Below are 16,746 nucleotides of genomic sequence, written 5' to 3' on the forward strand. Positions count from 1 at the left end.
AACATGTCGGATTTGACAAATCCACTTAGAGACCTGTTACACAAGAATACAAGCTTTACATGGGAAATTCATCATGAAAAAGCTCTTGATAAAATAAAACAAGTGCTTCAAAATCCCCCAGTATTGAGACTATATGATGTCAACAAACCTGTAACATTGTCTGTAGATGCAAGCTCAAAAAATCTCGGAGCTGCACTTCTCCAAGAAGGACAACCAGTAGCCTATGGAGCAAGAGCATTGACCAAATCTGAACAGAATTATCCACAGATAGAAAAAGAAGCGCTCGCCATACTGTTTGGATGTAAGAAATTTCATGAATATGTTTATGGTAAACAACTGACAGTAGAATCCGACCATAAACCACTAGAGACAATATTTAAGAAAAACATACAATCAGCCCCCGCAAGACTTCAACGAATAATGTTTAACTTAGCACCATACTCACCCAAGGTATTATTCAAAAAGGGAACTGAAATTCCATTAGCAGACTTCCTTAGTCGAGACTGTGATGCGTCTAACTTGAGATATGATCCAGAAGAAAACTTAAAAATCGCAGTTATACTACCTATGTCTCTAGATGCTAAAGAAGAATTAATTAAGGCTACTAAAGAAGATCAACATTTACAGTTACTAATGAAGACTATAAAGCAAGGATTTCCTGAAACCATGAAAGAACTACCTACAGAACTACAACACTATTTTAACTTTAAAGAAGAATTGAGCTATCTGAAAGGAATTATATTCAAAGGTGATAAGATTGTTGTTCCGGCATCACAAATCCCTAAAATGTTAAAAAATATTCATCAAGGACATCTTGGTATACACAGCTGTTTGAGAAGAGCTCGACAATTTCTTTATTGGAAAGGACAATATAATGATATCATAAAGCTAGTTAAAGGGTGCACCGTCTGCGAACAAACACAAAGAGATAACATTAAAGACACAGTCTTAGTTAAAAAGCTTCCTACACTTCCATGGCAAATAATTGCTTCAGATTTATTTGAATTAAAAGGAAAAACTTACCTTGTTATATGTGACAGCTACTCTGGATATATTGATTTTCAAGAGCTAAAAAGCCAGTCGTCATATGAAGTGATTGAACAACTTAAAAGATGGTTTTCTACCCATGGTATACCAGAAGAGTTACAAACTGACAATGGAACACAATATATGTCTAGAGAATTTAAGACCTTTCAAAAAGAATGGAGATTTAACCATGTCACATCTAGTCCACATCACCATCAAGGTAATGGACTTGCTGAAAGAGCAGTTCAAACAGCAAAAAACATACTAAAAAAATGCAGCATTGACAAGTCAGACGTGCAGCTTGCGTTACTGAACTGGAGAAATACACCTAGAAATGACCTATTAGGCTCACCTAACCAACGACTTTTCAGCAGAATCACAAGATCACCAATACCTGTAAGTGACAAATATTTAAAACCAAAAATCATACAAGGAGTCACAACTGAACTACAGACATTAAGAGAGAAACAGGCCAATTACAGTAATAAACATACTACAAGACCAGTAAATTTGGAAATTAATGATAAAATCAGACACAAGGTAGCTCACCAACACTGGGAAGGGGCGAGAGTAATAGAGAAGCCCAAAAATCTACCAAGATCTGTTATTATACAAACAGATAAAGGACAAATTTTACGAAGAAACTTAAGTCATTTGCACAAGACACAAGCTGATATTCCCAGCAACAGAATAGCTGTACCTGAAACTAAATACACAGAAGAACCAGTAGTACAACAGATGCCAGCTCAAACTCAATCACCGGGTGTTCCTGCAACAACCCCAACAACTACACATCCATCAGAGATGCGAGAGATGCTTAGCTCTAATAATACACAGAGTTCTAATATGGTGACACAACCAGCGACTGCACCACAAGTCTCAAGATATGGTAGACCTATAAAACCTATTAATAAACTCAATCTCTAATATTGTTAAAAAACAATAAGTACTGTAGTACTATTTCATGTATCTTAATCATTAACATTAAGTATCAGTTAATTATAACTTGTTTACTATAATTTTATAAGAACTTGTTCAGTAATCATTTACATTAACATTGTTAATTAGAACTGAATGCTTTGCCATGTATCTTGTTATATAATCATATGATAGATATAATTTTTTAATTACTGGATAAGTAAAAATAAAGAAATTTAATACTTTAAATAAAAATGTTCATTCATAGTGTATACATATATTTAAAAAAAAAAAAAAAAAAAAAGTTTGGTTTGTTATGGTTGTTTAGTTTGTTTACAAAGAAAGGGAGATGTGAAGTATAAACATAGATAATAAATAGTTTTCATTTCATATATTATCTGTTGTCACTTTGATTCTTTGACACTTGTACGATTGCGCTATTATTCATTGTTCGTTGTTCAATAAAACCGCTCATCATATTTTCTCGGACCTTTTATTTAACAATCACTACGTTGCAGATTTATTTTGCAAGAAATGTGAAAAATTTACATATGTTATATTGTTTCATTATTCCGCACAAATCGTCAATTGATTGGCTTGCAGAGACTTTGGAATTACAATTCAACTCAATTCAATTCGAAATGAAAGTTCGTCTCTAACCTACTTTGGAATATCAATCCGATAGAATCTATTCTGACACCCGAGCGTTGCTAAGATTTTCTACGAATGGTTTGGAGCACGGAAGCAAATTTGAAATTGGCGATGGAAATTAAATTGAAAGTGTCAGTGCCTTAAAACAGGCTTAATAGCAGGCAGTTGGTCCCTCAAGCAGGCATACCACCTCTTAGGGTTTCTCAACTTTGCAACCTTCATCACCCTCCGGGGAAGGATGCACTGCCGCATGCTATAGCGCCAAGGGAACGCCTCTCGGGGCTTATTACCTTTGCAACCTTCATCACCCTCCGGGGAAGGATGCACTGGCGCACGCTGCAGCGCTACAGAAACGCCTCACAGGCTTATCACTTTTGCAACCTCTATCACCCTCCGGGTAAGGATGCACTAGAGCACGCTGCAGCGCTACACGAACGCCCCACGGGCTTATTATTATTTTTGCAACCTCCATCACCCTCCGGGGATGGATGCAGTGGCGCAGCACGCTGCAGCGGTACAGGAACGCCTCTCAGGCCTTTTATTTGAAACCTTCATCACCCTCCGGGGATGGAAGCACTTACGCACGCTGCAGCGCCACAGGAACGCCTATCAAGGTTTGTCATCGTTGCAAATTTTATTACCCTCCGGGGAAGGATGTACTGACACACGCCATAGCGCTACAGGAACGCCTCTTAGGGCTAATCAACTTTGAAAACCTCCGGGGAAGAATGAACTGCCGCTCTTGTTAAAGATCTAGTTCAAAAACATCTTTTAAAAGCAAGTAAGTGAAAAAACAAGTATAATATCTACCAGCCGTATCCAATTCACAGGATAGTCTTGGCAGTGAAGGAAAGGACCTTGGACCCAGTGTCATTGAAATGTTTGCAGTAATAGCTTTCCTAATCTTGACTGTCGAGGTAGTAAGAAAAAATTTCATTCAAAGGCAGAACGAAATCTCTTTGACAAGAGTTATTAGTTTGAACGTTTGAACACTTCACAACCTTCTAGGGCTGTACAGCTAGGAAGCCGAATTCTCGCGCAATTGCACCGGCTCCTAATACAACGTGCTCGAACAGTCGACACAAACATTTCCATTCAGAGGGGAATTCTACAAATAAATTTTGATCACAGCTCAAACAGCTTACGTTATTTCAAGTAAGACAGTCTTAAACAACCGGCTCTATTGCCTCGAGTTCATTATAATAGTACCCAAGTGGAAGAAACCCTCTTTGCACCTAGACCGCAAGAGGCGTGCTACTATCAGGATAAGTCCTCTCAATCGTTCACTGACAAACACGCACAGGTTCAGCTCCAACGCAAATACAGAACCTACAGCTGAAAGTCTGGCTCATTTTGAATAGGTCAACCTATTGTACACCTTGATGGACAGCTTAAAAAAAAAAAAAAAAAAAAAAAAAAACATACATAGACTGCTGGTGACCACTGACCAGGCTATAAAAGGATGCTAAATACTTAGCTAAATTATGTATAACTGACGGTTTAGTACACTATTCTTATACATAAAATCAGTCAGTTTGTATTAAAATAAAATTATATTAAAATTTCATTTGATCATTTAAGCAAATATTAATTACCTTAGGGTATTTCCTTAGCTAGAACAAATCTTTCAAAATTACAAATCCGGAAGACAAGGAAGGTTATTCAAAAACTCTTATCGAGATATTTTTAAAATAAATCAGCATAATAAAAATAATTATTTGACTATGTGATTTATAAAATTAATAAAAAATTGTTTGCATTTATTAACGCGCAGCTACTATACTGTGATTACTGTTATTAGCTTTTGGACGTGTTCTCTATTTATTCCTGTTTACATTGCAATTCAAAACAATGGGTCGAGAGTGAAGACGCGTTTACCTCGCATTCCGCAAGTTAGCTAAATTATTGTCACATATTATGTAAATATGAATCCAGTTTCAAGCGCATTTTCCAATCCATAAGAGGTTCTCTGACTAATCTCTTTATTACTACACAGCATCCGGTGAGACCAGCTACAGCGGCTATCATTGGTGGCAGGGTAAAGTGAGCTCTTTTAGAGTCGAGTTTGAAATCTGGGTAATGTTACATAGTTATATGTAGTAGCATCATCAATCTATTTGGAGAAATATCTAGTTATATCTAGCTATGTTTATAAACATTATTATTTACGTACATATTTTTAAAGAATATAATAAATTCGATCACAAGGTGGCATTCGAACCCCCGTCTTTCCGCCACATGGTGGAATTATTATTATATTATTGTCGTAGTGTATCTAATACTAATCAAAATAGAAGTCATTAGTAATCACAATCGAGATTTTTCAGCCTACTAAGGTTTAAGTGCATATTATACTGATTAAAATGTTGACAAGATATACTTATGGATGTATTTTATGCATGGTATTGAGACAAATTTTCAATAATTATCAAAGTCATGATTTTATACATTATATACTTTGTTTATAGGATGTATATAAGCTTTTTGGGGCATTACTCTATCACATTGTTGCATCTTATTTATCAAGCCACCAGGAGATATCAAACAACTCTCTCATAATGGACTACGGACGTCAAACGGAACACATAATATATAAATTTTACCTTAAAATAAAATTTGTATTATGTTTCCTAAGACGTCCGTAGTCCAGATAAGGTCTTCCTGGTGTTATTTTTGCACCATTCATTCCGTATCATTTATGAGACGAACAATGAGAATATTTCTGGTGGCTTGCTGGAACTGTGGTGAGTTTTGTCTCCCACCACTCTCGGCGCTGGCGGCGGTACCACGTGACGGGCTTAAAACTAGCACCATCTAGCGACTTCACGGGGAAAAAGGCGATGTACTCTCTCTCATAATGGACTACGGACGTCTTAGGAAACATAATACAAATTTTATTTTAAGGTAAAATTTATATATTTATTTTTTAGTTCAATTATGAACTTGAACATTGAAATTGCATTGCTCTTAAATGAAGTTGTCTTACTGTGAACCTATTTAACAACATTTTATTTTTTCGTAATCATTTCATTATATGAAAGATTTGTTTCAGAAGTGGTGGGTAACTTGTAACCTTTAAAAATAAATCATACCTCAATATAGCTATAACCTTGTATGTATTATATATTCCTTTATATATTGTAAAAGTACTTTCAATAAAATCGTTATTGAAAATTATATATGTAATTATTGTGGTGGATGTTCAAAATATTATGTTGTGGCGATTCAAAAGTGTTTCTAGAAGAAGTCTAATTGAATAAATAAATGTTTGAGTTTTAAAACAATAATTACTTCGCGATTACCATATGAATCTCTCGTTGAAATGGTCATCGAAAATGTCTGAGAAAATGACTGTAAACGTATATGTTTCTTACGTAAAATTTATGGTAATATAACATAATGATACTAATTGTCGATTTGGGAACAATTCTAACAAATTATCCTATATTACATTGTAAAAATATCGATAAACATTTAATTAAAAACTAGTCTAAATGTACCTTCTAGAAATTTCTTTAAAAGATTTAATCATAAAAGTATTAAGTCCTTATATTTTCCTCGGAGCTAGAAATGAAAATTCTCGGTATACAAGTGCATATTGAAGTAGCTCGGAAAATGAAATTTCCCTTTAAAGAGAGTTCATAATAAAATGCTCAAGATTAAATGCTATTTTAAGACTGTAATAAGCTTCCACGAAGTACGCTCTACCTATTGAAGTAGTTTTACATTTTACATCATATTTCTTAGTACTTTAAGAACACGTGTATGAATAAAATGAAATTAATCGGAACTCCATACAAATGTTTTGTGTAACATAAGCCACAAAAGGGTTACATGGCCATGTCTCTGTGACGAAACGTAGCCATGGTCTCTTCAGATCGTGACGGCGCATACATTGTCTTATTTTCACTAGACGGTACTATACTACGTATTTTATAGAGTAATTTACTAATTGGTATAGAAAGAACATAATATGGAAAGGAAGCTTATATGACTGATTAAAAGAAAGAGGAAGAAAGGATTAAAAGAAATCCAGGGAAAGAGGAAATACAAACTGTTAAAGATATTGGACGCATTTAATTTAAATGAGATCTATAAATCGTTGAAATAACTGACATTACAAACAATAACTTAATCATATCTTACTATCTACTTTCACCACATAATCACACAGACGAACCCACCAAAAACCATGATACCACCAACAAACTTATTACCACCTTCTAAAAAAGTTAAATAAATCATTATAACCGCCACCACGTTATCACCATCTGCAAATCATGCAAACTCCTATCGCCATATAACCCAAAACATCACCATCACCATTAACAACCATTATATACCACTACCATAAAACCCATAAAGACTCCATCACCCATTCTATATTTCCACCACTATTACCAAATTACCAATACTCCCAGAACCCTTTTCCACCATCACTATAAAACTCACACCTTTACAAACAACCCAAAGCTTTACCAATGAACCTAAAAAATTACACAACGTACTTCCAACATAATTATCCATGCTTTCTTTCCTCACGATCACGGAGGACATTCTCGTGGCATACACAATACAGCTGTCGAGAAAGGATGAGTGTGGAGCTACCACTAGTATGGGAGCCTCTCGTCGACTGGCCTGCTTGCCGCGGATGCTGATCGCCATGCCACCAGCAAGGTACGACATCTTCCCGATGAAGCATATCAGCGGTTTCAATGCCCTATAACGAGAGTGATGCTGTGAAATTCTGCTAGTTATTTTTTAATATTGGTAAGGATGAGGAAGTAAATATGATTCATTTCGATGTTGAATTGGAGTTAATATGGGAATTAAAGTACATAGAGGGATGACGTTTTCTTCTAAAATAAAAATAACCATTTTAAATGAATAATCGTTGTCATGTCCTTATATATGTTACGGCTAAAGGTAGGTGAGAACATAAACTTAAGATTAGCCGGCTAAACTTAGGTTTATTTTCGACGAGGTGTTAATGTTAGTTTGTTCTATCTTTAGCCGGCTAAACTTAAGTGTAACCGCAGGCCCGTGGCTAAAAATGTCGGGGTGGGTAGATTTGGTTACTATAATACATGTAAGGAACAGGGCGAGTGTTTTCTGGCACTTCGCCGGCTGCTGCCGCAGCACGCTCGCTGCGCTCGCTCGGCTCGTGCGGGTCTTAAGAGTTCTAACCTAACCTAACCTAGCCACCAGCTTTCTGCCCTGAGTCGGGGTGGGTAGATTTGGTTACTATAATACATGTAAGGAACAGGGCGAGTGTTTTCTGGCACTGTGCGGGCCCCTCAAGCCCTCCACCGGCCCGGCGCTAACCAAATCTACCCACCCCGACATTTTTAGCCACGGGCCTGCGGTTACACTTAAGTTTAGCCGGCTAAAGATAGAACAAACTAACATTAACACCTCGTCGAAAATAAACCTAAGTTTAGCCGGCTAATCTTAAGTTTATGTTCTCACCTACCTTTAGCCGTGACATATATACTACATATTATAGTATTTCCAGACTATTGCACATATTCGCATTGTATGAAACGATTGCACACGGAAAATATAAACCTTGATTCGTTAAAGATAATTAAATTTATATATATTTTAATAATGTATTAAGATTTTCGTTTTAATTAGACCCTGATTGACCCAAATTATTAATCACAACTGTAGAGTAATGCTTTTGCCCCCAAGGTATCCAAATTATAAAGCCTTTTTCTTTAATTACTTTTAAATTTTAATCCTCTTTACAATACGTGTTGCTTAGGCTAACCGTTATGCACTACTGATTCTAATTTTATAAATATAAAAAGCGTCGGGGAAACAATGTGGACACATACATATACAAAAAGCTTTGATCAGCGAATTGCATATGTGTGTCCCTACATTATTCCCCCCTTTTTCTAATGTGATTAATAATTTGGCTGTATAAAATTAATCTTTATATATAAAATTCTCGTGTCACAATGTTAGTCTGCATACTCCTCCGAAACGGGTGGACCGATTCTCATGAAATTTTCTGTGCATATCGGGTAAGTCTGAGAATCGGCCAACATCTATTTTTCATATGTACCACGGGCGAAGCCGGGGCGGGCCGCTAGTAATTTATAAAATATATTTAGTCATTTCTATAATGTCATGTCAAAATATTAGTTAAGAATATAAATTGACAAAAAAATCAACAAACTTCAAGAAATAGTGAGATTTAAATATATATCTCCTGTAAACTCCGATGAACGTGGCCCGTGGGTAAACTTTTGATAAAAAGAAACTTGTGTAAAGATTTTTCTTTGAACATCTTTGTGCTGAAATTCGTTCGAGAAATGCACTTTATTTTTTGAGCTGCAATTTAAAATTCCGTTTAGATGCTAGAGGCTGTTTAATATTGGTTTAGCTCGAACTTTTAGCGAGATTAATTTTCAAAAAGGTACTTTGAAAGTTACATATTTTGCCTCTAAATAATGAGATTTATGTTTGATGATTTCTAACAGAAGAAGTTTGTAATTACACAAATTACCTTGTTGCCTAACGATAACCTTTTTAAAATATTTATTTAAAGGTTAAAACGTCATGTTTTCACAAAAAGTGACTTAAAATTAATCCCACATTTGAACCAAGATTAAAAAGGGCCTGCTTAATAAAAATACAATCAATTAATTATAATAACACTTTATCGCTTTTAAAGGTTCATAATTATAATTATAAATTCCAGTCATTGTTTCATTTAACGATAATTCTCATGAAATGTCGTGTGATAACACAATATAACTGTTTAAGTTTCCCCACGAAATATTGACGTCATTTTGGTTATAATTCTAATTTTATTAATATACCTTAAATATTATAATACCTATAAATAAGTAGCGTTAGATTCAAAACAGGTATGTTAGGTGCATTAGATCATTTATTTGTAGATACGTATATACTAACGAAAATGTTACCCGTGTTCCCGAGGGTATTCGTTATACTTAATAACTTATAAAGTTATAGAAGAAACATCTATTTCACTGATCGATTTTTTTAACGTACTAGTAAGTGATAAGCCTTCTTGATCCTGCCAAACCAGATATTTTCTTTATTTTGTGAATTTGTACCGCGAAATCAACCTAATATCTTTTGACTCTATGTTCAATCGATTACTTCTAAACAAGGAGATGTTCGTATCATAGCGTGATGTATTTTAATTAGAACACCAATTGATTCGACACATTATGTGCGAAATTTTCTAAAACTCCTCTAATATTTTAATTCAACACGATACAATTGGAATATAGAATATTTATAGCTTCAAATTATTAACTGATAGAGAAATGAAAGAAATAATATCTGTATCTAAATTAATTCCTATAATTTCACTATTTACTGTATGATTTGTAAAAAAATAATTTAGTAAATTGAAATTTACTTTCAATTTTTGATACTTTCTCATAGCGCTATTAAGATTAATCTGAGATTAATTTTAATGTTGGTAAATTAATTAATAATAATTATATACAAATCGTTTATATTTGATTACCACGTAGAACTGTTTAAAATAACTGAAATACCTCAGAATTATATATTTTCTCTAGAATATAGAGCCATTTGTATTGATGTTTCTTCAAATACTTACCAAATGTAACAAATCCCTGCAGTAACCATCCACCTTTCCCTTAAAAACACAACCTACGAACCACACTTGCATTATAACTTCATTACAAATATACTATCTACAACTCGGAAAACATGCAAAAAGACAAAACAAATGACAACACGAAACTACAAAAGCTGGTAATAAGCTTGAAATTTTGGTAAACGATATTTTTATTAAACAAATTTTTAGATGTGAAATCCAAAACTAATTATTTATTAAAATACAAATTTTGCATTTAAATTAAAATTAATTATTCTCCATTATTTTGTTATTCAATTAGGTACCTACCAAAGAACACCTGACACTGATATTTAACTAATTAATCTCATAATTAACTGTTTAATTAAACAAAAAAACAATCGATCTAACACGCAATGTCTAACACTATAACGAAGGTCACGATTTACCAACATAGAAACAACCCATTGTCGCTTTCATAATTTATTTTATAGCGTGTCATTCTTACTATTCTTAAAGCAGTATTATAATATACTAGCGACCCGCCCCGGCTTCGCACGGGTGCAATGCTGATACTAAATACCTACTATACAGAAAAATTGTGAACGTTGTATAGGTATAAAAATATAGCGGCCCGCTCCGGCCTCCGGCATCGCACGGGTATAAAATACATAGCCGAGCGGCCGCAAACGCTACGTCCTGCAATTTTTAAATCTGTAATATCTTCGAAAATATTCACTTAAATCATACGGTGTAAAGGGCCATATAGATCTATATTAAATGAACAATGTATCCATGGTATTTAATTGGTTAAGGATTAATGCTGTATTGGTTAAAATCGCTTCGAAAATTAGCCATTATTTGTCGTAAAAAGTAAATGACAAAAAAAAGTTATTGTGGGTTATCCATAAGAGATAGACATATACCATCGCGGACTTTTCTGTAGACCTTTTCAATGTGTATAATACTTAGTACATTATTTTGATAAAACTCGTAGGGTTCAGCCTGCGTTTGCAATGTAAGCGGAATAAATGTAATTTTTTACGACATCACATTAGAAACCTCAAAAATAACAGTACTTCTCCACTACTTAATGGATCTTATTATACATATAAACCTTCCTCTTGAATCACTCTATCTATTAAAAAAAACCGCATCAAAATCCGTTGCGTAGTTTCAAAGATTTAAGCGTACAAAGGGACATAGGGACATAGGGACATAGGGACAGGGAAAGCGACTTTGTTTTATACTATGTAGTGATTATAATATCAGTGTGGAAAAATGACAGCGCTATATAGGTCCTGTAGATCATTTTCCCATACTGGAAATAATCTATACCAATATTATAAAGAGGAAAGGTTTGTATGTATGTATGGTTTTCACGCATAAACTACTGGACCGATTTTGATGAAATTTGCTACAGATAATCTTTAGACCCTGAGAAAGAACATAGGCTACCTTTTATTGCGAAATATGTACCACGGGCGAAGCCGGGGCGGACCGCTAGTACTGATATAAGACAGCATGGTAAGCTCAAACCGTTTCATTCGACGTATAAAAAACAGACAGACAGAGTGAATTTCGCATTTATAATATGAATACTAGAGATAGTAAATAATAATACCACGCGAGCGAAACCGCGGTCTCCAACTAGTTTACATCATACATTATGAGTGTTGGGGAACGCTTGAGAAAGCTACGAGTTACGACCGCCATCGATCATTTTCCCTATCTGCAATGTGTGTGACACAGTAAGTGCATCTAAAATTCTAATGCATCTAGCGAATGTGCTATTCATCATTTAATAAATAGCATTCATCATTCACTTAATATAATGTTCCGCAGAAAGTAAAGCTTTATATGTATATAGAGCACAACAGTGTAGGTTATAAGGGTAAGTGTATGTATCATAACTTTCTGTCTAACTTTTGTTCATTTCATTAACATAAACCATACAAGTTACAACGAATGCCCTGCTAATATGCCAAAGTGTCTCAATGTTTGTCTGTTATGCTTTTACTCTTAAACCATAACTTACTAAGCCGATCTTAAAAAAATTAGAACAGAAATAGTCGAGAGATTGACCTTTATTAAGACTCTCAAAAGTACATACGTAAACCTTATTTTAATTGGTGCTATTATTATACAACTATTCTACAACACACATTCATTCTAACTTCTTAGTAAAATAAAAACATTACCAAAATTTCAAGCTTATCTACGCAAAAACAACAAAAGTATTGGAATAGCGAACACTAACATCCACAGAGTCGACATAACTTGGCATACGATCTTTGTGACAGTCAATTTTATGTTCCTCTGATCATAGTCAGTAAATATTTTATATCTTATACAATGTAGAAACTAATATAATATACGATATTATAATATCTATGACTTTTGTTATGTATTGTTGTGTTTTACATATAAAATTGTTATTGTGTATCATCTTTCTTATAGAATAATCTCAATTAGATTTGTATTTTATACCGAGGTTATAATAGAAAGTGTCATACGTAAACATTATTAAATTATATGCTTGTTAATTATTTAATATATTCATAACATTAGCATAATTTTGTAAAAGCCTATGAATGTTTTTGATTGAAAGTTGTTGCGAGTTGAAAAAAACTGCATTTTGATGTGTATTCTATAATTTTTTTCTGTATGTATTGCTTTTTTGATGTGGTATGAATAAAAGATAATAATGCTTGTAGTGCTGCATATTTTTAATGGGGTATATGTTTGTTTTCTGTACATATTTTGTTTTCCACAGTTTATCGAGATTAGCTCCTATAGGTATCAAACGGGCCATTTTCTTCTGTACCGTGATCGGACCTTAATGTATCATTCGTTTTAAGTTTCAACCACTGTACCTTTGGTCAAAATAATAGTCTTTAACCTTTTCACCCTTACACAGTGAATGACACTGTGACATAGTAAATATCATAGTAGTGTTTGAGATTGTATGATGTATCTGTTATACTGTATACACTAACTGTTATAGAGTACCGTTATTATGAATTCCGCAAATACATCTTAAGTGTGACACTCAGTTTTTATATAGACTTTGTATTAGGTGTCGAACTTTTTGTTACAAGAAAAATACGGAATTTTTGCTTTGAAATATCGTTTACAGATTGAAATGTTGGTAATAGACTGTTTATTCTTTACTTTGTTTGTTTATACGGTTAACTATAAATTTACAAAAATACCGGCGGTAGAGTTTTAACAATCTGCTCTAGTATTAAAAAAATGATATTAAAGTATTGTATAGCTAGCTAAAAACCAAACACGGAACTTTTACTTCTTCATGTACAAAGTGATAATTGACTTTATAATGATGTGAAGTGATTCAAAAATTTACGCAAGTGGAGCATTTCGCAGTTTTATTGTGTTTACAGCTTTTTTGTGTTTCATTTTATATTGAAAGTTATTATTTTTCATATTTTTATAATAACAGGGAATTTATCTCACTTTGAAGTCGAAATAGTCTCTATTATTATAAACATCAAGTACCCACCTACACATTATAAAATGTCAAGGTTTAAAATGCGAAATAACAGTATCATTATTTTTTGTATTCTATCGCAATTCAATGTATTTATAATTTGTATTTCAAAATAAAACATAATGAGTATATCTTGTGAAACTAGTAAATTAAGCAGACCGCATTTAAGTGCATCATAAATTAATTCAAATATGACATTGTATTTATTACTACATACATTGCGGTTTCAGATAACCGTGCTGTTGAAACATCCTGTATAACACATGTGTTGTACCCACCGCAACAATTTGGAGCGATAGTACCGCAGACCACATGTATATGACAAGCGCGTCAAATTGTATGAAACATTTGTATGCCAGTATGTCACAATAGTTATGCCCTTTTCACAATGGGTAGCGTTGGGCGAGTAGAGACAATCACGATAATGTAGAGGATCTTACTATGATCAGCCGTCATTGTGGAAGTTTATTCGTATTAGTCAGTTCAATAAAGAAACGAATCTTCAATGGCGGCCAAAGCTGACTTTGACAGATGGTAGGATCATCAAAAAAGAAAATAAAAATAACGTAAATTGATAATTATTTTATTAATTATTTCAAATTGTTTGTTGACAAACTTTTTTGTTATTGTATTTGTGTATTTATATGAATTATCATATTTACGTATACAGAATGTAATAAAATCCCCATAATACTTGTAATAAACCCATAAAACTGAACAACTTTTCCCAAAGAACATATTTTGTCAAATTCCAATAAAACATTATTTACTTTCGCAAATGCATAATTGTCATTGTAAATTTATGATAAAAGCTATTATAGGGAAAATCAAATACATTTTAGTGATTTTATTTTTCCATTTTTTTTTGCATACCGTACGGCCGTGTGTGAGCGAGAGGGAATGATAAGCGCCGCCATTGAAGATTCGTTTCTTTAAAGAACTAACTAATAATCGCCAAAACAACAGCAAATATCGACGATCATTTGTTGGGCCAACGCGTTCGATTGTGAATAGGGCCCTTTAGTTGAATTTGTTTTATCTATGGTACGTCACGTATGACATTTACGATGTTGCCATTATCTCTAGAAATTCAAAAATCGAATGCCAAGCGTGTCAAAACTCGGAACATACGTCCAATGAACGGCAGTCGCGCGGTGTCCGCCTTGGCGACAACACTGGGCGCGCCAAGGCAGACTATGGCGATGGCGTCAAAGAAACTCGAATGCGGCGCTATCACTATCACGGGGGCTTCACGTCCTTTGGCCTTATGCTCCTGACCCACCACCTTGACGCGGTGGAAACCAGCCGCGACCACCACCAACCTCATTAGAGATAGAATGTAGAAACGCAGTTTGCTATAACAATAAAATGCACATTAGAACGAAATAAGCTGTAAATAATACAAGATACATTAAAAATGTAACGCAGTTAGTTTTAAGTGCGATGAAATTTATTACAACGGTTAAATCTAGATAAAAGATTAGCAAATCGGTTTAATCATAGACAATGAAGAGAGATAACATCAGACATGAGCATAGAGTTTTAAAATGAATTTTTAATCTAAAAGACTAGCCTAATTTACATACCATTTTTTTAAACTTTAATTTTTAATTTTTACACAATAAATATGTTTCATACCATAGTTATATTGTACTAGCTTTCCGCCCGCGGCTTCGCCCGCGCAGTCAAAGAAAAACCCGCATAGTTCCCGTTCCCGTGGGATTTCCGGGATTGCGTCATTTTCCCGGGATAAAAAGTAGCCTATGTCCTTTCTCGGGTATCAAAATATCTCCATACCAAATTTCATGAAAATTGGTTCAGTAGTTTAGGTGTGATTGAGTAACAGATAGACAGACAGAGTTACTTTCGCATTTATAATATTAGTATGGATTACTACTTATTATGAGATAAATAATAACAAAAGCGAAAGTTAAATTACTGTTAAAACTTCTTAATATGAAAGGTCAACTATATAACATGACTTCTGCCGTTCCGAATGACTATACATTATGAGCGTCCATTCTTAAAATAATAATACGTCTTCTTATTGTTATTTCTGAATCTCTATTGTATACTTGTATTATAAAGAGGTAACGTTAGTGATACGTAATCTCTGGAACGACTGAACTGATTTCGAAAAATTATTTTATCAATAATAAGCTACTCGATTATTTACCTCAGTTGCACAAGCTTTTTTATACCGGATAAACACTCGCAAAGCCGAGGCAATACGTAGTATAATTTTAATTGTCTTTGTCTATTTCTATTTAGTATCAAGAGTTTTACTTTCTATAAATACAGTAAACAAGATTTATACCATCGCAGCGTCTTTCCAAACTATACAAGGCCAGTACGCAACGGTGTGAAACTAATCACGTATAGTTTGGAAATAACTTTTTTACAAAGTTCTTCCAATCTATACAACAGCAGTACGCAAATACTTGCAAATACTCGCGTATACTTTGTAGTGAAGTAAGTAAGAATAGCGCTCCAAAACATACAGCGCCAGTACGCATGCGGACTAATCGTGTATGTTTCGGAGTAAGCGCGGCGTCTCTCCATTGCTCGCGTTTATATTATTGTATTGCTGTTTTGAAATCTATTATTAAAATGCATGTGTATTGTGTATATAATGTTGCGTACTGATCGTATATTTTTTGTATCGAGGATGCTTGTGTCTTCGTTCCCGACTATACTGCACGACTTACAATTGACAATAGTGCTAAAATGTAAGAATCTAATAAGTCCAGAAGAAGACGGTTGCGAGGCGATGGAGCCCCGCTTCGCGGGGCTCCTATTTTTGTGTAGTTAAAAAAAACACGAACCTAACCTCACCCATAGGTAACCCTTATATCTGTTACCTATTTATTTTTCTAAGCTTACCTAATAATATTTTTATTCCATATTTTACTGAATCAATCAAGAAGAATAAAAGTAGATAGATATAGCTGTACAAGTCTTTGATTGCCTATATATTTATTATTTCGCTCAAGCGTATGTGGTGTTAGCTATATTTAGTTATACATATTTTGCGTGCTGATCGTGTATA

General features: G+C 34.0%; 1 protein-coding gene across 1 annotated transcript in view; it reads right to left on the reverse strand.

Moving 5' to 3' along the window:
- Positions 1-4,503: 4,503 nt before the first annotated feature.
- LOC149903780 (lysophosphatidylcholine acyltransferase-like) overlaps positions 4,504-16,746 on the reverse strand; it is a 42,373-nt gene continuing 30,130 nt past the window's right edge. The window contains exons 3-5 of the mRNA XM_090108183.1: positions 7,104-7,315; positions 5,305-5,457; positions 4,504-4,667 (exon numbers count right to left, since the gene is read on the reverse strand). Coding sequence (XP_089964309.1) covers positions 4,504-4,667; positions 5,305-5,457; positions 7,104-7,315 — 529 coding nt within the window. The remainder of the gene's footprint in view (positions 4,668-5,304; positions 5,458-7,103; positions 7,316-16,746) is intronic.

This window comes from Colias eurytheme, chromosome 12 (genome assembly GCF_061535395.1).
Source record: "Colias eurytheme isolate Ceu_HAF_F1 chromosome 12, ilColEury1 Martin Lab GWU primary, whole genome shotgun sequence".
Taxonomy (NCBI): Eukaryota; Metazoa; Arthropoda; class Insecta; order Lepidoptera; family Pieridae; genus Colias; species Colias eurytheme.